Here is a 24,244-nt window from a genome sequence, read left to right as displayed (position 1 = left end):
TGATCCCCGGTACGGTATTGGGCCGTGGCCCGGTCATAGAAGACACCCGTTTTACTTTTTGCAAATGATTTTGCGGCTTCTCGAGCTACGGCTCGCGGCCCCTAATTTGAGAACCACTGATTCAGCAGATCAGTGAGGAGTGTGAGACACTGTCTCATAAGCTCTGTGCAGTATTCACTGTCTACATTCAGTCATTTATTCCAAGGGTCACCAACCTTTTTGTAACTGAGAGCCTCTTGGGTACTGACAAATGCAAAGGGCTTCCTGTTTGATACACACTTCTGAAATAACACATTTGCTCAAGTTACCTTTGTTATTATTGATAATTATATTCCTCTGTGATGACACTGATCATGTTAATCTTTTTTTTTTCCCACAACAATGATTTAACAATGTAGGGAATTGATAAATATCAAGATGCAATCCTTCTACAAATCTCAAGTGTTTTACATTTTCAGATCACTTGATGACCTAGCAACCAACTGGACACGGCAGCCATTCACTTTTTATTATTATTCTTTTTTTTTTTTACAGCATTTATTAACAACATAGTCCAAAAGGTTCATTTTTGTTTTCCAATAATCCCCATGTGAATCTATTCATTTTAGTGGTTTATAGCATGGACACTGTGGCTTTGGAGTCAATTCTTAACATAACTAAACATCACAGAACTGTCATTTGTGGAGAGCTCAAATGGCTCAAAGCTGGAATTGAGACGATGTCCTTGGCCGACAAAATATGAACAAACATTGTGCAGGCACCTGTGATGTAAAGTTTACCAGTTGAAGAAACAGTCTGCGATAGTGGGCAGTGAAACATCAATCACTAGCTTTAATTGGTCCATCAAGTTGCAATCAAGAAACATGTTCAAACTCTTCAAAATGGCGCTTTGGCATCTCAGTCACGATGAAATTTACTGTACTCCCAAGTTTGCAACATAACCAAATAAATAAAGATAAATACAAGAAGCTCTCCGTGAAGCTCACTTTCCCTCATTTGGCCTGCAGTGAAGGATGTGTGTGCCTTTATTGCATTTGATTAAAAATAGATTAGTTTTAGCCCCCCACCCCCCAAAAAAAAGTCACTGTCCTTGGAGCAAAAGGACCCCTTTGGGAAAGAGATGTTAGTGCAACCTGAACAAAGCTGACCGGACGGATACATTTTTTCCTCAATGTGGAAATCGACACCCACATCTTTCAACAGTCTTGGAACGGAGTGGTCAAATGAATCAAGTACAATACACAAACATGATTATCGTTAAATAACGAACAGGGGCCAAACAATCCAGCATGCCTGGTAATGCAAAACGATGACCCCAGCGGTAAACGGTGGCGAACGGTGGGATTACTTGCAGAGGACCTCCTGGAGTGTGCATAGTGTTGGGGGGCTGTGTGTGTCCGCACCACAAAACGTAGGTGGAGTTACTTGCAGATGGCCTCCAAAGCATCCAGGGTTCGCTTGATGTCTCGGATCTGCGCCGCCAGGATGTTGATGGGCTGCATGGAGCGGTCCAACTCCTCGCATCGCGCCATCAGCGTGTACATGCTCTGCAAGGCACAATAACGTGCATTTGTCACACACAATCACCTTTTTCATTTTGGCTCCTCCTCCTAAGATTGTGAAAGTTTGGATGAACTGCAATACCCCATTTATTGCAGGGATACGTTCCACCCACAAAAGGTAAAGATACATAATATAGGGAACCATAAAAACAAAACAAAAAAAGTTGAATCCCGCCAACACACTTTAAAAGCATTTATATTAAAACAGTTTAATTTGCCAAAACACATATTGAAGTGAATCTGTTTATTTGTTTTTTAATGTTTTTTTTTAAAGAAGGAAAGAAAAAGACAACAAAAAAGAAAACATCTTAATGGAAAAAGCAAATGAAACAATAATTGCAACAAATAAAAAAAAAAAGAAGTTCCTCAGTAGCATAAAAATAAAAATGCACATCCAAAAAGGAGTGAGAAGAAAAATTTAAGCTATCACCCCTTATACATACATTCCAAAATTACTGCTTTATCTGCTTGCATGCTGAACATCAAGCATCCAGCAAGGAATGCTTCTCTTCAACTCAACAGCTTTGTGACTATTTCTTGCTGTATTTTACACCACATTATTCCTTATATACAGCACGAACATATATACAAACAAAATGACCCTATATACAGATAACGTACAAACAAAAGTATGAAAACATATATGAATAATAATCCCTGAAAACACCACAGTCGAAACCACAGCCTTGTATTGTAACATCATCATTTGTTTGAACCCTAATTTTAATTTATTAATATCTGGATATTGTCTAAGCTTTATTCCCAACCCATTCCACAATTTGACACAACATATAGACAAAAACCTTTCCTGGTTGTTCTTACTACTTGGACTTGAAAGTTCCCACACTCCCTCAAGTTGTAGCCCCCTCCCTCTCTGTAAATAGCTTTTGGATATTACCCGTTAATGTTTTTATCGGCTTTAAACAGTAATTGTGCAGTATAGAGGTTTGCTCAATAGAAAGGTTTTAATATTATTTACTGCAAAAATTATGTATTTGTGTGATCAAAATATCCAACCTTGTGTATGGTTCTAACTGCACGTTTTTGTAATTTAAAGAGTGGATGAAGACAACTTTTGTCATTGTTATTGTGGGATGTTCCAAACAGGTGTTTGATGAGTATTCGTCAACTTTCTCAGTCTTTTTTGCCACCTGTCCCAGCTTTTTTGGAACGTGTTGCAGCCATAAAATTCTTAGTTAATGATTATTTGCTCAAAACAATAAGGTTTATCAGTTGCAACATTAAATATCTTGTCTTTGTAGTATATTCAATTAAATATAGGTTGAACGTGATTTGCAAATCTTTGTATTCTGTTTTTATTTATGTTTAACACAACGTCCCAACTTCATTGGAATTGGGGTTGTACGTGTATCGAAAAAATGCTTTTATTTGTTTTTCTTAACCCCAAAAATTATTATTATTATTAAATTACAAAAATAATCGTTTCCCGGCTTAGTTCCCCCACAAAAAAAGAAAACACAAATAAAAACTGGAAAAGAATTTGAAAGAAAAATCAGCGAATACGCAGATAACGAAAAGCGAGGATGCGGGGGTCCACATGAGCCTTTAAGAGGCGGTGCGTGGCATATAATGGTGAGTCTGTGTGAGTGTCTAGGTGAGAGCTGTCGTCAACAGCAGCTTCCGTAAAGGTGTGCTCACTGTGGTTATACTGTTCTAACGTACAACAAACAGCTGAAAAGTTCATCGGCAACTGGCTCACACTAAGTAAGTATACTACAAAAAACCATAAAAACGATCCCTTAAAAAAGGTAATATAGACGACGAACCACAAAATGGCCAGGTAAACTATATCAGACTGTGCTGCTAGCGGAACTCCACAGAGGAAATTTTGGGCACACCTTGCAAGCAGAGACCTCCACCAAAGTCGAACATTCCCCACCATGTCTGTCTGACTGGTTTCATTGAAAAGCAATGATTTTTCCATCCCAGTCCAGGAGGTGTCAGGACTTCATAACACAACGTGAGGTGCCAGTTTTACATGAAAACATTTGGAGTTGGTGCATTCTTTCTTGACAAACTATCCATCCATTCTCAACACCGCTTATCCTGGTTAGAGTGGCGGGATGCTGGAGCCTATCCCAGATGACTTCGGGCGAAAGGCGGACTACACCCTGAACTGGTCGCCAGTCAGTCGCAAGTTGACAAAGTATCCACTGATTCATTTTCTATAGCGCTTGTTTTCATACGGGTCATGGGTGAGCTGCTATTGCAGCCGATTTTGGGGTAAGAAGCCTGGACTGGTCAAAAGCTTATCGCAGCGTACATCGACAAACAACCATTCACACTCGCATACACACCGAAGGACAATTTAGAGGCTTCAATTAACCTAACATGCATGTGTTTGACATGTCGGAGGAAGCCGGAGAAACCGCAGAAAACCCACACAAGCACAGGGAGAACATGCACACTCCACACAATGGCTTTTCAAACCCAGATCTACTGACTGACACTAACCACTAACCCTCCATGCTGCCTCACTGTATCATCCATTCATCCACTTTCTATGCCGCTTTTCACAGGAGGGTCACGGGTGAGCTGGAGTATATCCCACACGACATTTGGCAAGAAGTGGGGTACACCCTGGACTGGTCGGCAGTCAATCATATGGAACACATAGACAAACAAACATTCACACTCCCATCTGTGGACAATTTAGTCTTCAACGAACAAAGTAGAACAAAACCCAAGCATGCACAGGGAGAACACACAAACTACATATAGGACAGTCTGAGCCAAGATTCAAACCCAGAACTTCACCACTAGGGCTGAATGAATTTGGAAAACAATCTAAATGCGATAATTTTTTGAGGTTAGGCTTACATTAAAATAAAGGGAAATGAACCATGAATTAATATGGAAGACAGTTAATTTACATCAATTACAGTTGTAAACTTACTAAACACTTCGACCTGCAGGCTTGTAAGCGTTCACTTCGACAACTTAAATTTCCGCCAAACAAAAAAGGCATAAACATAAATTAGATTACAACAATAATGCAAACAAATCTGTGGCTTTATCACTTCAGCATCTCACACATCACAAACTTTGCAATTTGAAAATTGCATTCTACTACATCGCAATGTTAGTTTGCATTCGATTAATCGTTCAGTCCGACAACACTGTGAAATAGACGGCCCTCTTGATGAACTACATTTGCAGAAATCATTCAGGGAGCCCAAAAAAACCTGAATATGAACTACAAAACAGCTTTAAGACATTCTTTATTTGTTTTAAGACACTACATTATCTGTGTACCCAGAACTTCCTTCCTCGCCAAGTCTGCCTCTCTCTCTCTCTCTCACACACACACACACACACACACACACACAAACACCTGCAAAGTTGCTCTGACAAAACCATTTAATTGGTTGATTTGCATCACGTGGGAGGAGTTACAATGCACTCAATTGGTCTATGCGTTACCTGTGCGCATACATCTGCAACCATACATTTGTGTATATCGGGAAGAACAACTGGGTATGTTGGGGGAGTATGTATAAATGTATGCATGAGTGTTTATATTAGGCTTTACACGATCAGGATTTTTGGGGGCCGATCACCGAATTTAAAAAAACGGTAACCGATCCGATCACAAGATGGAGCAATGTCTCTATTTAAAGGACTTGTTCATTTACTGTATATACTTTTGTACTGTATACTGAGTATCTTCAAAAGTATTCTCTATTCAGGTCATGTATTCTAATCAGTCAGCTCAAACCAACATTACAGAAATAATGGGTGCTAACTTACTGTAATTAAATTATTTTATTGTAGTTAAATTACTTCACACGCACACCAAAACTTTAGAGCATGATTTGACATAACGCCGGCATGCTTACGTAGAACCGTTAGCGCTAGCACAAGCTTGCTAGGTTTCATAACGTTTTGTTGCCTGCTTGCAAGCCATATCGTATTAAAAGTATATGACCATACCTCAAGCAATCCTTGAATGAAAGTCCTCTCCTGAGCACCGGCCACCACCAGCACACGCTTTTCCCCATTTTGCTCTTATAATACACACGGCGCAATCCATTGTTGTTGCCACGGTAACGAGTGTATCCGGTCCCGTTTGAGTTGACAAGATAAAGCCCAGTGATCGTAAAAGACGGGATGTGGTGGTATCGGAATACAAGACTTCATTGCAGTAGTCTGATATAGTGCAATTGTGAAAGACCAAATTTGTGTTGTTGTGTGATCCACATAGTACGTGTTGTCTGTCTCAGATGTGTCGTCTCTCCCACAACCCCGACATGTTATTTATTTTTTTTAGAATAAGTTTACTGGTTGTCAGATATTTACAGAACTACGTCAAAAGACACGACAAGGCTAAAAATAAACCAGCTTCTGGATTCAAATATACTGTACTCGATGGCAACACGGTGTAAATGTCCTTTGCGGAGGCGATCAATGACGTCATTGATCATATCGGCGATTTATGACATTACAGCAGATCAGCATAAAATGCTAATTATCGGCCGATACCGATCAAGCCGATCAGATCGGTGTAAAGTCTACTTTATATGGTGTATTGGTGTGTGTGTGTGTGTGTGTGTGTGTGTGTGTGTGTATATATATATATATATATATATATATATATATATATATATGCAATGATGATGTCACTTGTGTCAGAATATGGCTGATCACCTTGATACCCATGTCCACAGACTCTCCCAGGCTGTCCACAGAGTCTCTGTAAGTCTGAATGTAGCCCACGCTCAGAGCTGTCATCTGGTCAGAGGGGCAGAGAGAGGGACGTCATTCCGTGTAGTAAAACATAAACCAATCACGGCGGAGGAAATAAACGACACGTTCGTTTCGCTTCAGATTGACAATCCTCACATTCTGGATGGTTCCGTTAAGGCTGCGCATCATAATCTCCACACTTTGTGCCACCTCCTGCGTGTGCCTCTGCAGGTCAACCAGGACAGTCGGATCAATGGGCGGGATATCTGCCGGTCGCCGTGACAACCCTCGGCTACGGTAGATGGGACCTGAACAGTCGGCTGCCAAAAATTTCACATTTCAGACATTAGAGGGAGAAAACATGAGGACTGAAAAGCAGTGGCATGACCTTAAAAAGTCATAGTATGGAAATTCTTCCAAATGTCAATAACTATGTTCTGTAAGTGTGTCTTTTTGATAATTGCATGTTTCTGTTTTACCTCAACGCTGCAAATTGTGAGATGCCTAACCGATAATCATTGTTCCCGTGACAGTGACAATAAGGTTCTTTTCTATTCAATTCTGTTTGAGATATTTTCTTTTTTGTGTGTGTTTACAAATGTTTGGGTGTGTTTTGTGATGGCTCCAACAGCAGGCTGACAATAGGCCATAAAATTAAGTTTTTCAAAATATGTTCCTTCTACGAAAATGTGTTTCTAGAGTTGATAAAGATGAAATATAGAAATGACTGCACCTTGTCACATGGTAGGAAACTTATTATAAACAATTTTAAAATACCAGTCACCTCTGGAAACTGCATAAACAGACACATTTAAATAAAAAAGCAAAATATCAACATTCATTTGACACAAGATGGCATCTTGCAAATGTAAACAATTGTCGCATCTGCCTACGACACAGCCAGCAGGGGGTGAAGGGTGATGCTGAATTCATTTAAGTTCACCCCCCCCCCCCCCTCATTAATGTACACACAGCACCCCACGTTGACATAAAAAACAGAATAGTTTAATTTTTTGCAGATTTATTAAAAAAGAAAAAATGAAATATGACACAGCCATAAGTATTCAGACCCTTTGCTGTGACACTCATATTTAACTCGGGTGCTGTCCATTTCTTCTGATCATCTTTGAGAAGGTTCGACACCTTCATTGGAGTCCAGCTGTGTTTGATTATACTGATTGGACTTGATTAGGAAACCACACCCCTGTCTATATAAGACCTTACAGCTCACAGTGCATGTCAGAACAAATGATAATCATGAGGTCAAAGGAACTGCCTGAAGAGGTCAGAGACAGAATTGTGGCAAGGCACAGATCTGGCCAAGGTTACAAAAACATTTCTGCTGCACTTAAGGTTCCTAAGAGCACAGTGGCCACCATAATCCTTAAAATGGAAGACGTTTGGGACAACCAGAACCCTTCCTAGAGCTGGTCGTCCGGCCAAACTGAGCAATCGGGGGGAAAGAGCCTTGGTGAGAAAGAAGAACCCAAAAATCACTGTGGCTAAGCTCCAGAGATGCAGTCGGGAGATGGGAGAAAGTTCTAGAAAGTTAACCGTCACTGCAGCCCTCCACCAGTTGGGGATTTATGGCAGAGTAGCCCGACTGAAGCCTCTCCTTAGTGCAAGACACATAAAAGCCTGCATGGAGTTTGCTTAAATTTTTTTTAATTAAATTTAAAAAAATAAATAAAACATTTTTTTTAAAAACACCCGAAGGACTCCAAGATGGTGAGAAATAAGATTCTCTTGTCTGATGAGACCAAGATTAAACTTTTTGGCCTTAATTCTAAGCGGCATGTGTGGGGAAAACCAGGCACTGTTCATCACCTGTCCAATACATTCTCAACAGTGAAGCATGGTGGTGGCAGCATCATGCTTTGGATGTGTTTTTCAGCTGGAGGGACAGGACGACTGGTTGCAATCGAAGGAAAGATGAATCTGGCCAAGTACAGGGATATCCTGGATGAAAACCTTCTCCAGAGTGCTCTGGACCTCAGACTGGGACCAAGGTTCACCTTCCAACAAGACAATGACCCTAAGCACACAGCTAAACTAACGAAGGAATGGCTTCAGAACAACTCCGTGACTGTTCTTGAATTGCCCAGCCAGAGCCCTGACTTAAACCCAATTGAGCATCTCTGGAGACCTGAAAATGGCTGTCCACCAACGTTCACCATCCAACCTGACAGAACTGGAGAGGATCAGCTAGAAGGTATGGCAGAGGATCCCCAAATCCAGGTGTGAAAAACTGGTTGCATGATTCCCAAAAAGACTAATGGCTGTATTAGCTCAAATGGGTGCATCTACTAAATACTGAGCAAAAGGTCTGAATACTTATGGCTGTGTGATATTTCAGTGTTTCTTTTTTAATAAAAATGCAAAAACGTCAAGAATTCCATTTTTTTCTGTCAATATGGCGTGCTGTGTGTACATTAATGTGGCAAAAAAATTTACTAAAATGACTTTAGCAAATGGCTGCACTATAAGAAAGAGTGAAAATGTTAAGGGTGTCTGAATACTTTCCGTACCCACTGGATAGTATTGAATACATTTATCACACCACCACCTGGAAACTCATTCAGTGAGAGTTTAAAAAAAATAAAAATATTATCAGCCCGACACCAGTTTCAACGATCGATGGGCACAAAATTGGGAATACAAAAGGAGCCCAAATCGGAAGGAGGTACCCTAGACAAGATGGGCAGCGTGAAATTGTGAAGCTTTTTTGTTGATCTCACCTGAAGTGTGAGGACCATACCGTCAAATTTCGCTGATAGTTTCAAGGATTTGCAATTAAAAAGGGGGTGTGGGGATGTTTTTAATGCTGACTGCAGCAAATATTGCATAAGGATTATGCACAATTTTTAAAATGTACCACTTGACAAAAAAAAAAAACAAAAAAAAAACAGAGCGCAATCTTCTATTTTGATCAAGATTTTACAATCCCAATTCCAATGAAGTTGGGACGTTGTGTTAAACAAAAAAATAAAAACAGAATACAATGATTTGAAAATCATGTTCGACCTATATTTAATTGAATACACGACAAAGACAAGATATTGAATGTTCAAAACTGATAAACTTTTTTTTTTTAGCAAATAATCATTAGCTTAGAATTTTATGGCTGCAACAAGTCCCCAAAAAAAGCTGGGACAGGGTCATGTTTGCCACTGTGTTACATAAACTTTTCTTTTAACAACCTTAAATAAACGTTTGGGAACTGAGGACACTAATCAGAATCAGAATCAGAATCATCTTTATTTGCCAAGTATGTCCAAAACACACAAGGAATTTGTCCCCGGTAGTTGGAGCCGCTCTAGTACAACAGACAGTCAATTTACAGAACACTTTGGGGACATAAAGACATTGACAAAAAACAATTGTGCAAAAAGATGCAGAGTCCTCTAGCACTTAGAGCAGTTCGAACGACTAATATTGCAATAGTCCGGTGCAATGACCATTGTGCAAAGGGCGCTGAGACTTCAAGGAGTGTATGCGGTTTAAAGTGACGAGTAGTGCGATCGTCTGGGACAATGTTGGTTGTGCAAATGTTACAGATACTCCTCAATCAGTGTGCAAATGGAGCAGATGCTACTCTGGCATGAGTGGCCAGTATATGCAAATAGTGCAGCATGGCGAGACAACTACAGTGAGTGCACGAGTAATACATAATTGGCCCCACAGAAATGTGACAACGAACTCAAGTAAAAAACTGCCAGCTTATTGTAATGGAATTATAGGTTAGGTGTTTAAGAAGTTGATCGCAAGAGGGAAGAAGCTGTTGGAATGTCTACTAGTTCTAGTTTGCGTTGATCGGTAGCGCCTACCTGAGGGAAGGAGCTGGAAGAGCTGGTGACCGGGGTGCGGACGGTCCGAGAGGATTTTGCACGCCCTTGTCTTAGTTCTGGCAGCGTGCAAGTCCTCAATGGTGGGTAGGGGGGTACCGACAATCCTTTCAGCAGTTTTGATTGTCCGTTGCAGTCGGAGTTTGTCCTTTTTTGTAGCAGCACCAAACCAGACTGTGATGGAAGAACACAGGACTGATTCGATGACCGCTGTGTAGAACTGTCTCAGCAGCTCCGGTGGCAGGCCGTGCTTTCTCAGAAGCCGCAGGAAGTACATCCTCTGCTGGGCCTTTTTGAGGACGGAGTTGAAGCTTTGTAGGTGGAATTCTTGTAGGTGGAATTCTTTCCCATTCTTGCTTGATGTACAGCTTCAGTTGTTCAACAGTCCGGGGTCTCCGTTGTCATATTTTACGCTTCATCATGCGCCACACATTTTCAATGGGAGACAGGTCTTGACTGCATGCAGGCCGGTCTACTATCCGCACTCTTTTACTACGAAGCCACGCTGTTGTAACACGTGCAGAATGTGGTTTGGCATTGTCTTGCTGAAATAAGCAGGGGCATCCATGAAAAACACGTTGCTTGGATGGCAGCATATGTTTCTCCAAAACCTGTACGTACCTTTCAGCATTAATGGTGCCTTCACAGATGTGTAAGTTACCCATGCCATTGGCACGAACACAGCCCCATACCATCACAGATGCTGGCTTTTGAACTTTGCGCCCATAACAGTCCGGATGGTTCTTTACCTCTTTGGTCAGGAGAACACAACGTCCACAATTTCCAAAAACAATTTGAAATGTGGACTCGTCGGAGTCCACATTTCCAGTTTGGATCAGTCCATCTTAGATGAGCTTGGGTCCAGAGAAGCCGGCAGTGTTTCTGGGTGTTGTTGATAAATGGCTTTTGCATTGCATAGTAAACTTTCAAGATGCACTTATGGATGTAGCACCGAACTGTATTTATTGACATTGGTTGTCTGAAGTGTTCCTGAGCCCATGTGGTGATATCCTTTACACATTGATGTCGGTTTTTGATGCAGTGCCGCCTGAGGGATCAAAGGCATTCAATGTTGGTTTTCGGCCTTGCCGCTTACATGCAGTGATTTCTCCAGAGTCTCTGAACCTTTTGATGATGATATGGACTGTAGATGATGAAATCCCTAAATTCCTTGCAATTGTACGTTGAGGAACATTGTCCATCCAAGATGGCGCCTACCAGTGTGGTCGCCTCGGTAACGCGCTCTCTAGTATTGTCTTTGTTTTTTGTGTTTTTCGTCCGTCTTTGGAGACCTTACACGACTCACTTACACAAGGGGAGACCTGCTAACCATCAAGGAGGCTACTCCGGACTTTCTGTCACCAACTTTCGAAAATCCGCTCAGTTTTTTCCCCGAGTTACTCACCGGAGCGGCGTCCGCGGTTTTCGGCGCATGGATGCGGAAGCGGCGCCACAGAGGAAAACGAGCCGGCATTCAGGTGAAACTCCGCAAGAGAGGACACAGATTGGCGTTCCCGTCGATCCACCTCGCGAATGTACGCTCCCTACCCAACAAAATGGACGAGCTTCATCTTCTGTTAAAGACCAGTAAAGACTTCGGACGTTCCGTGGCCATGTGCTTCACGGAGACCTGGCTTTGCGACGCCGTACCCGATGGCGCCGTCATGCTTCCCGGCTTCAACATTCATCGAGCGGACCGCGACATGGAATCATCGGGAAAAACGAAGGGCGGCGGGATATGCCTCCATATAAATGAAAAATGGTGTACGGACGTCACGGTGCTCAGCACACACTGCAGCCCGCATTTGGAGTCGCTGTTTCTGAACTGTAAACCATTTTACTCGCCACGTGAGTTTGCATCGTTTATACTGGCTGGAGTCTATATTACACCGCAAGCTAACACGAACGCCGCATTGCTAACGCTCACCGAACAAGTCAACGAAATTGAAAAAAAACACCCTGACTCACCCCTCATTATTCTCGGGGACTTTAACAAAGCTAAACTCAACCACGAACTCCCTAAATACAAGCAGCACATCGACTGTCCTACCAGGGAAAATAATACTTTAGACCACTGCTACACTACGGTAAAAAACGCATACCGTGCTATACCTCGTGCAGCCCTGGGCTCGTCTGATCACTGCTTAATTCACTTAATACCGACGTACAAGCAAGAACTTAAATGTGCGAAGCCTACAGTGAAAACAGTCAAAAAGTGGACCAATGAAGCAAAGATGGAACTTCAAAGCTGTTTAGACTGCACAGACTGGAGTGTCTTTGAAAATTCAGCTGGCAGCCTGGATGAATATACGGACACTGTCACATCCTATATCAGTTTCTGTGAAGAGGTTTGTGTACCAACAAAATCATTTCGGACATTCAACAACAACAAGCCGTGGTTCACTGCTAAACTTAAGCAGCTTCGCCAAGCTAAGGAAGATGCATATCAGAGCGGGGACAGGGCCCTGTATAATCGAGCTAGAAACCAGCTTACTAAAGAAATTAACATTGCAAAGAGGATCTATGCAGCAAAGTTGGAAAAACAGCTTAGCGCGAACGACTCGAAATCAGTCTGGCGTGCATTCCAATCGCTGACTAATTACAAGCGACGATCCCCCCAAGCTGAGAACAATAGCACACTAGCCAACGACTTGAATACCTTCTATTGCAGATTTGAAAAGGACAGTTTCACTCCACACACCCACCCGGCCGCACCCGCGACCACAACCACACCTATGACTTCTGCGTTAACCATCCATGAACAGGATGTGAGACGCATCTTCAAACAACAGAAGATTAACAAAGCAACAGGACTGGACCATGTGTCCCCATCCTGCCTCAAAGTCTGCGCGGACCAGCTCGCTCCAGTCTTCACTCAGATCTTTAACAGATCTTTGGAAATGTGCGAAGTTCCATCCTGCTTCAAACGCTCCACCATCATTCCAGTCCCCAAGAAACCTGCAATCTCTAGTCTGAATGACTACAGGCCTGTCGCTTTGACATCTGTGGTCATGAAGTCCTTTGAACGTCTCGTGCTGGACGACGTCAAGAGTGTCACAGGTCCCCTGCTCGACCCCCTGCAGTTTGCCTACCAAGTGAACAGGTCTGCGGATGATGCAGTCAACATGGGACTGCACTTCATCCTAGAACACCTCGACAGTGCAGGGACCTACCCGAGGATCCTGTTCGTGGACTTCAGCTCAGCGTTCAACACCATCATCCCTGAACTCCTTTCAACCAAGCTTCTCCAGCTCAGCGTCTCACCTGCCATCTGCCAGTGGATTTACAGCTTTCTGACGGGCAGGACACAGCAGGTCAGGCTGGGGGAGGCCACCTCATCCACACGCAGCATCAGCACTGGGGCGCCCCAAGGTTGTGTCCTCTCTCCGCTGCTCTTCTCTCTCTACACGAACGACTGCACCTCAGCGAACCCGACTGTCAAGCTCCTGAAGTTTGCAGATGACACCACTGTCATCGGCCTCATCAAGTACGGTGACGAGTCTGCATATCGACAGGAAGCGGAGCGGCTGGAGCTGTGGTGCGGGCGACACAACCTGGAGCTGAACACGCTCAAGACGGTAGAGATGATCGTGGACTTCAGGAGGCATCCTTCGCCACAGCTGCCCCTCACGTTGTCCAGCTGCCTTGTGTCAACCGTCGAGACCTTCAAGTTCCTGGGAATTACAATCTCTCAGGACCTGAAGTGGGCGAACAACATCAACTCCGTCCTCAAAAAGGCCCAGCAGAGGATGTACTTCCTGCGGCTTCTGAGAAAGCACTGCCTGCCACCGGAGCTGCTGAGACAGTTCTACACAGCGGTCATCGAATCAGTCCTGTGTTCTTCCATCACAGTCTGGTTTGGTGCTGCTACAAAAAAGGACAAACTCCGACTGCAGCGGACAATCAAAACTGCTGAAAGGATTGTCGGTACCCCCCTACCCACCATTGAGGACTTGCACGCTGCCAGAACTAAGACAAAGGCGTGCAAAATCCTCTCGGACCGTCTGCACCCCGGTCACCAGCTCTTCCAGCTCCTTCCCTCAGGTAGGCGCTACCGATCAACGCAAACTAGAACTAGTAGACATTCCAACAGCTTCTTCCCTCTTGCGATCAACTTCTTAAACACCTAACCTATAATTCCATTACAATAAGCTGGCAATTTTTTGACTTGAGTTCGTTGTCACATTTCTGTGGGGCCAATTATGTATTATTCGTGCACTCACTGTAGTTGTCTCGCCATGCTGCACTATTTGCATATACTGGCCACTCATGCCAGAGTAGCATCTGCTCCATTTGCACACTGATTGAGGAGTATCTGTAACATTTGCACAACCAACATTGTCCCAGACGATCGCACTACTCGTCACTTTAAACCGCATACACTCCTTGAAGTCTCAGCGCCCTTTGCACAATGGTCATTGCACCGGACTATTGCAATATTAGTCGTTCGAACTGCTCTAAGTGCTAGAGGACTCTGCATCTTTTTGCACAATTGTTTTTTGTCAATGTCTTTATGTCCCCAAAGTGTTCTGTAAATTGACTGTTTGTTGTACTAGAGCGGCTCCAACTACCGGAGACAAATTCCTTGTGTGTTTTGGACATACTTGGCAAATAAAGATGATTCTGATTCTGATTCTTAAACTGTTCGACTATTTTCTCACGCACTTGTTCACAAAGAGGTGAACCTCGCCCCATCTTTGCTTGTGAATGACTGAGCAATTCATGGAAGCTCCATTTATACCCAATCATGGCACCCACCTGTTCGCAAATAGCCTGCTCACCTGTGGGACGCTCCAAACAGGTGTTTGATGAGCATTCCTAAACTTTTTTGCCACCTGTCCCAACTGTTTTGGAACGTGTTGCAGCCATAAAATTCTAAGTTAATGATTATTTGCTAAAACAATAAAGTTGATCAGTTTGAACATTAAATATCTTGTCTTTGTAGTGTATTCAATTAAATATAGGTCGAACACAATTTGCAAATCATTGTATTCTGTTTTTATTTTTTTGTTTAACACAATGTCACAACTTCATTGGAATTGGGGTTGTAAATCATAGTTATTCACTTGCATTTCTGCACAGAAAGTTTTGTTTTAATGGTTAAATGTCATGCTCAATGTCTGACTTCTCAGGGAAGCCCAGTGAGCTGCCTAACTTAAGTTCAGAGAGTCCATATTAAAGAACTTCAAGATACTTGGTAGGCTCTGGGACTAATAGCTGGTGATGGCCTAATACCATGACTCCCAACCATTAGTGTGTCATGAGAGAGTCATAACGTGTACTGAAGGATATTATCCAATTTCTTACTAACTTAAGGACCGGTAATTAAAAAAAATAATAAATTAAGAAAAAAAAAAGTTAGGGAAAAAAACAAACTTAAAACACAAACACAGAATCAATACCAAACACTGAATAAACATGCCCAATGAACCCACATGAGATAAGATTTAGCGACATTCTTCTCATGAATTCAAATGAGTTGAGAGAGCATCAAATCAACGCTGCTGCTGCATTGAGAGCACTTGCAGGGCGACCCCAAAAGACATCCATTCTTTCTTCATACAACAGGTCAGTGCCATCACTGGCTAAAGATGGTGCAGAGCATGATTGCTACTTGTAATTGTGTGGCCGGTTAGAAATATGCATTTGTGATGAGTGGAGCCTTGTTAAGCGAGGAAACCCCTCACCTGACAGTCAGACATGCTGCAGATTCATCACCACAGCCCATTTAAAAATAAATAAATAAATATTCCTTTAGCATGCCAACAACACATGAACAAGTCAATTCTTTTAAGAATGTATACATTTTTTTTAATTTGTTTTTTTTTTTGGGGGGGGGGGGGAATTCAGTGCAAAATTATGTAAATGAAAACTGTGCTATTGTAGTCTACCACAATGTATTCCAAAAAAACGTGGACTTTCTAATGCATTCTATATCACAGTGTACTATATCTAGTGGTTGGTGAATTAGTTTCCTCATGTAAACTGGATATACAACATGGTAGGAGGCGGACGTGGGAGTAAGTCACCTATGTGCAAGTCCCAAGTTAGTGTGGGGGGGGGGGAAAATTGAAGTTGAGTCACCACCAAATTTCAAGTAAATTTCAAATTTCAAGTGAAGTCATTACTTGGTTCAAGCAAGTCGTATGTCAAAAATCAAACCAGACAATCTTACTCAGTCACAACATAAATTGGAGTGATACATGTTTTTTTCATTGATCATAACATACAAAATAACATTTCCATCTAAAAATTAAAAGCACACAAAAGATACATTTAATGACCAACTCAAGAGTATGAAATATATTTACATATACTATTATTTAGAAGAATACATTATTTTTTTCCCAAGGTTTTGCATGAGTGTTTACAACTACTAATATATTAACACTGTTACAGTGATGATATGTACTTGCACTTACTTACAATGGTATACCAGCAGGTATGACACATCCAATATGGGGGACACGCTGCTCCGTGCACATATTTGTGAAACTGTGAAATCGATGAGTAAATCTGTACTTGTTGGAATTTTGATAGATAAAACAAATTTAATTTAATTTTTAAACATAAAGCCTATTTCATTTTGTTTGCCTAGGACGTACAGTAGTTCATATATCAAATCATGTAAGATTTTTGGGGAGACCCTATAATACCTTACGAGGATATAAAAACTCTATGCACCGCTGTTCAAATGGCATGTTTTTGTGACATAAAAAATAGAACAAGAGAAATTGTTGCAAAACTTTTTCCACCATTAATGTGAGCTATAACCTGTACAACTCAATTGAAAATTGCATGACAAATTTTATTTCATCTGTTTGGGAGCTTGTGTTATGTATGGGATAATGAAACCAAAGTTGAACTTTTAGGCCATAATTCCCAAAATGATGTTTGGTGTAAAGTACTGTTAATCACCAAAGAAACACCATGGAAAATGTTTTTTCCAATTTGACTTTGTTATTTGGTTCGTTTTCGTTTACTAAAATAACCTAGGTGCTGACTCCCATTTAACATGAGATTGATTGTGATTGGTTAATTCTGAACACAGCCACATCCACAGTTACAAAGGAGTGTACACACTTCTGCAACCACATTTTTTCAGTGTTTTACTTTTAGCTCCCCTGTGAAAGATTTATTTATTTTTTTTAGGTCATTTGAATGGTGGGTCACCACGGTGACCGACTGGTTAGCACATCTGCCTCACAGTTCTGAGGACCGGGTTTCAAATCCCGGCCCCGCCGCCGTGGAGTTTGCATGTTCTCCCCGTGCCTGGGTGGGTTTTCTCCGGGCACTCTGGTTTCCTCCCACATCCCCAAAACATGCGTGGTAGGTTGATTGAAGACTCTAAATTGCCCGTAGGTGTGAATGTGAGTGCAAATGGTTGTTTGTTTCTGTGTCCTGCGACTGCCTGGCAGGGTGTACACCGCCTCTCACCCGACGATAGCTGGCATATTACAAAGAGCCAAATGACTTTGCCCTACTGTTGTACTCACAGTCACTGCAGTCCAGACTGGGCTTTGAGCTCATCTTGATCTTCTGCTCCAGGTTCTTGGTGATGAAGTTGGTGAGGTCTCCCTCATGGCTAACCGTGCCCTCCAGCTCAAGGGCCGAGGAGATTGTTGCACGTCTGCCCTCGGATTGGCCCCCTCTGCCTGCTCCCCTGGGCCCCGCTCCACCTGTGGACATAAGTGGCCAACAAATGTGGTTCAAATATTGACGTTCTCGGTATTGTTTAGAAGTCACAGCTCTACCTCCACAGGCTTGGCTGATCTCATCCAGGCTTTTGCTGTCCTGCATCCCTCGGACGTTGCGGACCCACACCTGGGCCATGACGTGAGGGGGGCAGGGGACATCATCGGAGCTGAGAAGAGGAGGTGGTGGCGGGGAGGAGGAAGTGGAGGAGGTGCTGGGACCTGGTGCTGAGGAGGAGTAGTGACGTAAAGACTGGAATGTAGGTGAGGGCGTGAACCAAGGAAGGAAGTAGAAGGAGTTTAATTTGCAAGTCACAGTTCAAGTAATAAAAACTAACTACCCGGTATTTATTCTGTGAAATCATCACTTTACGTTGGCCGATTTAGATTTGATGGCACTTTTTTGTTATATATTTTTCATTAGGTTGGGTCGCAGCCATTCTGGATGCAGTTTACGGTCACATGATCATCGTGACATAACACGTGCGGAAAAGAACGTAAACAAACACAGCATCAAATTAGTTAGGCATGACAGGAACGAACCACTTCATCGAAAGCCGCACAATCACGGTGGGGTCACCGAAGACTTGGAAAATGAGGGAACTGAGGCGGATGATGAGGACCCATTCATTCGCCGTATTGATTTTGGTGCACTGGTGAACCAGCTTGTTAGGGAGTGGCTATAAATGTGTATTTATGAACAATTTGCTGATGAACCTTTTATTTATCAAAAGAAGGATAACAAAAATAAAGAAAAAAAGATTTTAAAAAAATTAAAAAACTCGCTGTTCAAAAGCCACCATTTTCACAGAATGACACACTATTAAAATAGTTTCATCTATGGTCCAGACAGATCCTAGTTTTTCATGGAAAACATAACATTGTATTTACAAAACTACAAATAATTGTTGTGAAAAGGGCCATTTTCTATTATTTGACAGGTCGGCTACGTGCAATCTTAACTGAAGATCCCTGCTCTACATGCTGAAGGACAATTGCTACCATTAGCATTCTGAAATTGAAAAGCCTACATACCTTTCTCTTGTTCTTGGCTGCAAGACGCTTCGCGCTGGCACTTGTTCGGGTTGTTGGTGCATCGGTAGCAGGTGGTGGTTCAAAGACTGAGGGCACAGCATCCTTATTTAGGATGCCGGGAGCGTTAGGTAGCCCATTTTGTACTGCATCACACTCTCACTGTAATCATTAAGGTACTTGAAGTGCGCACTGCACACAGGGGATTGTTTATCTTTTGGAGGCTCTAGCCAGCCACATTTTACCAGCCACTGTCGCGTAGATGTTTTTTTTTTTTTTTTTTTAAAATAGAAAGAAGAAGGTGAAACCTGACAGTTAGTTTTGTCACTGTTTGAATTATGGAAATACTTGCCAATGCAATAAGGCATTCTGCATTAAGAATCACACCCAGAAACACTCATCGAAACATAACGGGCGCCGCCATGTTCACGCACGGGTGACATCACAGTGATCACGTGACTGTCAAAATGTCACTATATGAGGTAAAGTCATTATTTTGATGCTTAATCAGCTGAAACTCTTTTTTCAGGTCATCATGTGCCATTGATTTGTTTCCCTGGATTATTTGTATACACACCGTTTACCTGAATGATGGAAATGGAATATTCGGTGTAATGACCAATTAATTCCTATAACTACATTTACACACACAAAAAAAAGAGCAGACCACCTCACCTCAACCTCCTTTCTCTCTCTTGAGGACTGATTTCGCCGCCACTTCTCCTCCTCCTCCTCATCCTGTTTCTTGTTTTCCTCCTCTCCACCATCCATGTCTGCAGCGACAGGATTGCCTCTCCAAGACGCAAGTTCGGACGGCGCTCGCTGTGACCAGCCCTGATGCTGAGGCTGCACAACGCCCGAGTCCGCAGGACAGATGAAGGTGCAGTCAGAGTGTGCTGTGTATGTGTCCTCAGAGGGTGAGAGGTCCATCTCATGAGAGGCGTGTGGTGAAAAAACACTTGTTCTCACATCGTCATCCATTTCTGTGTCCAAACAACGATGATCATGAACTCTCTTTTCTCCACCCACGTGGTTCTCTGTGTGTCTGAGGCAGTCATCTTCTGATCCCTCCTCGGGGAAGTCATCTTTATGCACTACACATTTTGACGAGCCCGCAATATGAGGACTGTTTTCCGAAGAGGGAGGTGTCACTAACCCGTTTGCAGTTTGTGACACCTCTGTGTCAATCACAGGGGAGCGACTCATCCCTCCACCTGCTAGAGAACACATAACATGTTATATTTGTTTTTTTCTTTAAAAATCAAACCATACATTTCCATACTCTAAATCATCCATCCATCCATTTTCCGTACTGCTTATTCTCATTTGCACAGGTGTGCTCCACCACACCCGTACTTTGAGAATCAGCGATTCTCAAAGTATGGAAAAATAGTTTACTCTGTGTAGTGAATCTGAGGTTTTAGAATTAGACTACAGAAATATATTAAGCTTTCTAATTCCATTTTTTTTAGATGCGCCTGTAAAAAATGTTAACTTTAACGTGCTATACATATTAATTGACTCATTACACACGTAGTTTAGCTTAAGAGGAGTTTGATGTTCAAAGGGTGTATAATATTACAGCGGCTTAAAATAATATCAAATATACTTTCAAGACTAAAACCTTACATTTGGTCATGATGGTGGTACTGAGAGATCTAACATTTTTTAAAGTGGTAGTTAGAGTAAAAAGTTTGAGAACCATTGCACTAACACAATGATTCTCAACTGGTGCAACGGTGACAACAAAACAGATGCAGATTTCAGACAAATTAAATTTCTGAGTAAATTGAGACGAGATCAAAATTATTTCAGTTTATATACTTTTTGTTGACATTTTTGTTTGGCAGTGTACTATGAGAGTCTAAAACATATGCCTTGGCACAAAAAAATGTTTGGGAAGCACTGGACTGAGGTACAATACTTACGAACAAATCAGGGTACGTCGCCGCTGTAGGACCGGAACTGCTTCGTAAACCGAGAACCCCCTGCAGCCTAGATCACAAGTTCATAGTTCAATCCAATGACAATAAACAAAAGGGAATCGAATGTAACCCAATTTGTCATCAAAACAGTGAATCATGTTCTCTTACGGGTATCATCGTAACTTGCGATCTGACTAAAGCAGTTTATTATAGGTATGAATGTTGTTTAGCTCAGCATTTGCCAGGAACAAGTTCAACTTTATTAGCGCGAGCATGAAATCACACGACATCCTCACAGATATCGTCTCGTCGTTTAAGGACGCGGTGACGTACAACCCACCATTATGGAAAATAAGACGGCATTAGGAGATGAAATGAAATGCTGACAATCATAAAACGCTGACGTAGCCGCCCTGCTAGCTGCCTGTCATGTCAGTACAGGAAAGCGCTGCTCAATGCGATCAGGAACTTAGCATCGCGCGGCTATCAAGAGCTGCGAAGGCCTCTACAAGACAACTACAACTGTATGCACATGCGTAAAAGCTGCAATCTATTTAATTTAGATAACAATATCTACATTTGGGAACATACCAATCCGGCACTCAATTTGTTGAGGTAAACAATTACGCTGCTAATTTAAACTGTCATGAAAACAGATCGAATGCGAAGAAGTCCGTTCGGAAAAGCCTTCCCTGGCTCGAAAAGCAACAATTTGACTTCCGCCTGGGAAAAAGTAACAATTGATTCCGCCTGGATGTTTTAAAAAAAAAAAAAAACATTTATTTATTTGCTCCGCGTAGAAAAATAACATGGGAAAAAAGTGAGTATGTCTGCATTTAAACCAAAACACACATAATACGAATATACCTTTTCGAGTAAATGATCTTGTAAACACAGGACAGAACGACTGTACTGTACTGTGTAGATTTTTCGACACAGTACAGTACTTTTTTTTGTTGGGAGTCTTTAATTTTGTGTCTTGCTCACGGACGCTATTTAGTTGTAAAATCTTGTAACAGTAAAATTAATTTCATTTTTATTTATTTATTGATTTTCATAACTTTAGTATTAATTTATTACATTAATGTATCCATTTATGTCTTTATTTATTAATACTAGATTAAAAAATATTACAAAATAAACAATTTTGCATATAAATTTTATTTGTTTTAAATAAAACAATTAGTTAATAATTATTCTATTAAAATAAATGACAAAAGATACAATTATGCAGCAGGGTCAACAAAAGGTTGCCACATGTTCCCCACAGTTTGGTGTTCAGTTTCAGGGCTTCCTGTGTGGACGTTTACATGCTTAGATGTTCTCCCCGAGAAATGAGCTGCGATTGACAGGTGACCAGTCCAGAGGATGGATGGACGGACGGATGACTTTACAATGCGTACTTCCCGAGGTTCAACAACACCGGAGTAGAGGGTAGGGGTGTACCGCAGGATATGTTCCTAAACATTGACCACTGGGTGGCAGAATTAACAAGGCTAAGAAATGCATGAAGCCTTCTCGAGCGGCCTCATACCTTTCTGACACTTTGTTATTGTCATCCCTCCTGGAGGTAGCGAGGTTTGTGTTTCTTTGGCAAACTCGGGTCAAATGCTCAGGGGTCAACTATGGTCTGCTGCATGTTTGGTCGAATGTCACATTATAAAACCAAAACTGGAGAGGAAACATTTACCAAGTGAAACCAAGTGAATGGTCTGCCGCACAGTCGTGAGGTCCTGGGTCAGAATCTCGGCTCAGGCTCTTCTGTTAAGATCGTTGACCTGGGATAGGCTCCAGCTGACCCGAGACCCTAATGAGGACAACTACTATAGAGAGTGGATAGATGGATGGATGGACGACACATACAAAATATAGTGCGAAAGAGTGGACAATATTTGCAATGAAAAAATGTGTATAAATATAACATTTCTGCCCTATAACCCCTTTTTGGCCCCTTGTTAAACAGAGATCAATATAGTAAATAAACCAATAATGGGGAATGTTTTTAAATTTGCAATTCCAAAAGAATTAAACAAATATATAATAAAAATAAGAAAGCCAGCAGAATACATTTTTTTAAATTACATTTTTTAAATACATTTTAAATTTGTCATATCAATGACATTCTTTGGTCGAAATACACAAAGGATAAAGAATTATAGTGTATTTGACAACCACTTGTAACATTCGGTTGAAATTACTCGGTTTTGAGCGGGGCAGTTCTGTCTCATGCAAATTTTGAATACGACTTTCATTACCTTGACAAACGGGTGCGGAGTTTTGCCAATTTTACGACTTTGTCATTAAATTCAGCAAATGTTCAGAAGCTTGTAATTACTTTTTGTTTTTTTTTTAAGCAACAAACCTAGCAACTTGAGGTGTTATTGGAGACTTCTGTAGAGTCTGAGACTCCCACCATAGCATGGTGGTCACCCCTCTGCATCCAGAGGCAGCACTTCAACAACAAGCCTCCAAATGACACTTTTCAATTCGTGTGAGAATCTACCATGCACATGTATGGTCCTACGTGTAAGTCAGAGATCCGTGTTGGTCAGAGCTCCATGCTGTACGTCAGAGCTCTGTGCTCGTCAGAGCTCCGTGCTGAAGTCAGAGCTTCGTGCTGGTCAGAGGTCCATGCGGGAAGTCAGAGGTCCATGCGGGAGTTGTAGGCAATCATTCACAACTATGGACAATTTAGTCTTCAGTGAACCTGACATGCATACATTGGAATGTGGGAGGAAGCCAGATTACCCGCAGAAAACCCACACAAGCACATGGAGAACATGCAAACTCAACACAGGAACCTTCAAGATGAGATTTGAACTCAAAACCTCAGAACTGTGAGGCAGATGTTCTCACCACTCGTGCTGCCCAATTTAAAGTCAATCATCCATAATGTCCCCTTTAAAACGTGTCAAGTTGACATTTAACAGGAGAGTTAAACACAGACACACACACACACACAAACACATGCACAAAAGCATCATATTAAAAGATATGAACATGACTACTAATAAGACTGGAAAGTCACTTGTGCTGGCTGTAAAATGAATGACATGAATATTAAGCATAAAATCCCCACTGTGACTTAATAACTGTGGACTGAAAATAGCGGTGCCTTCATTATTTTCATCATGTCCTTGCAACAAGTTACATGTGTGCGCATCATAAATCACACTGACTTGCCTGTGCACCGTGAGCCCTCTAATGAAATGGCGCTTGACATCATTTAAGAGAGTGGAAAGTAGGCGTATGTGGACAGACCGCCACCGCAGCTACTCAGTGAAGACAAGGAGGAAAAGGAGGGGGAGGAGGAGGAGGAGGAAGATGTCACCACATGAAAGTAGCATATGAAAAAGTGTAATGTAGCCCAGCTGCTCCCTTTTTCTCTCACTAGCTCTTTGTCAGTGGGAGAGCAACCACTTGATCCCATTTGCTCCCTTTCCACTCCTGTGACAAGACTCAAAGTCCGCGACAATTAA

General features: G+C 41.9%; 1 protein-coding gene across 4 annotated transcripts; it reads right to left on the bottom strand.

The window, feature by feature from the left end:
• Nucleotides 1–801: 801 nt before the first annotated feature.
• Nucleotides 802–21,456, bottom strand: borcs6 (BLOC-1 related complex subunit 6). Of its 4 annotated transcripts, XM_061680246.1 has the most exons (10): nt 21,357–21,456; nt 20,769–20,835; nt 19,810–20,057; nt 19,516–19,686; nt 18,844–18,945; nt 17,869–18,061; nt 17,611–17,793; nt 6,426–6,589; nt 6,231–6,314; nt 802–1,547 (listed from the first exon to the last, which is right to left on the bottom strand). In XM_061680246.1, exons 3-10 carry the CDS (start codon nt 20,044–20,046, stop codon nt 1,422–1,424), a joined length of 1,260 nt encoding a protein of 419 aa, XP_061536230.1. In that variant the 5' UTR covers nt 20,047–20,057; nt 20,769–20,835; nt 21,357–21,456; the 3' UTR covers nt 802–1,421. The 4 variants fall into 4 exon arrangements, with proteins under 4 accessions (XP_061536230.1, XP_061536203.1, XP_061536212.1 ...); XM_061680219.1 differs by having other exon boundaries at nt 19,516–20,057; XM_061680228.1 differs by having other exon boundaries at nt 19,516–20,054.
• Between the last annotated feature and the right edge of the window lie 2,788 nt (nt 21,457–24,244).

The sequence above is a fragment of the Phycodurus eques genome, chromosome 1 (assembly GCF_024500275.1).
Source record: "Phycodurus eques isolate BA_2022a chromosome 1, UOR_Pequ_1.1, whole genome shotgun sequence".
Lineage (NCBI taxonomy): Eukaryota > Metazoa > Chordata > Actinopteri > Syngnathiformes > Syngnathidae > Phycodurus > Phycodurus eques.
This window is presented reverse-complemented; position numbering and strand designations above follow the sequence as displayed.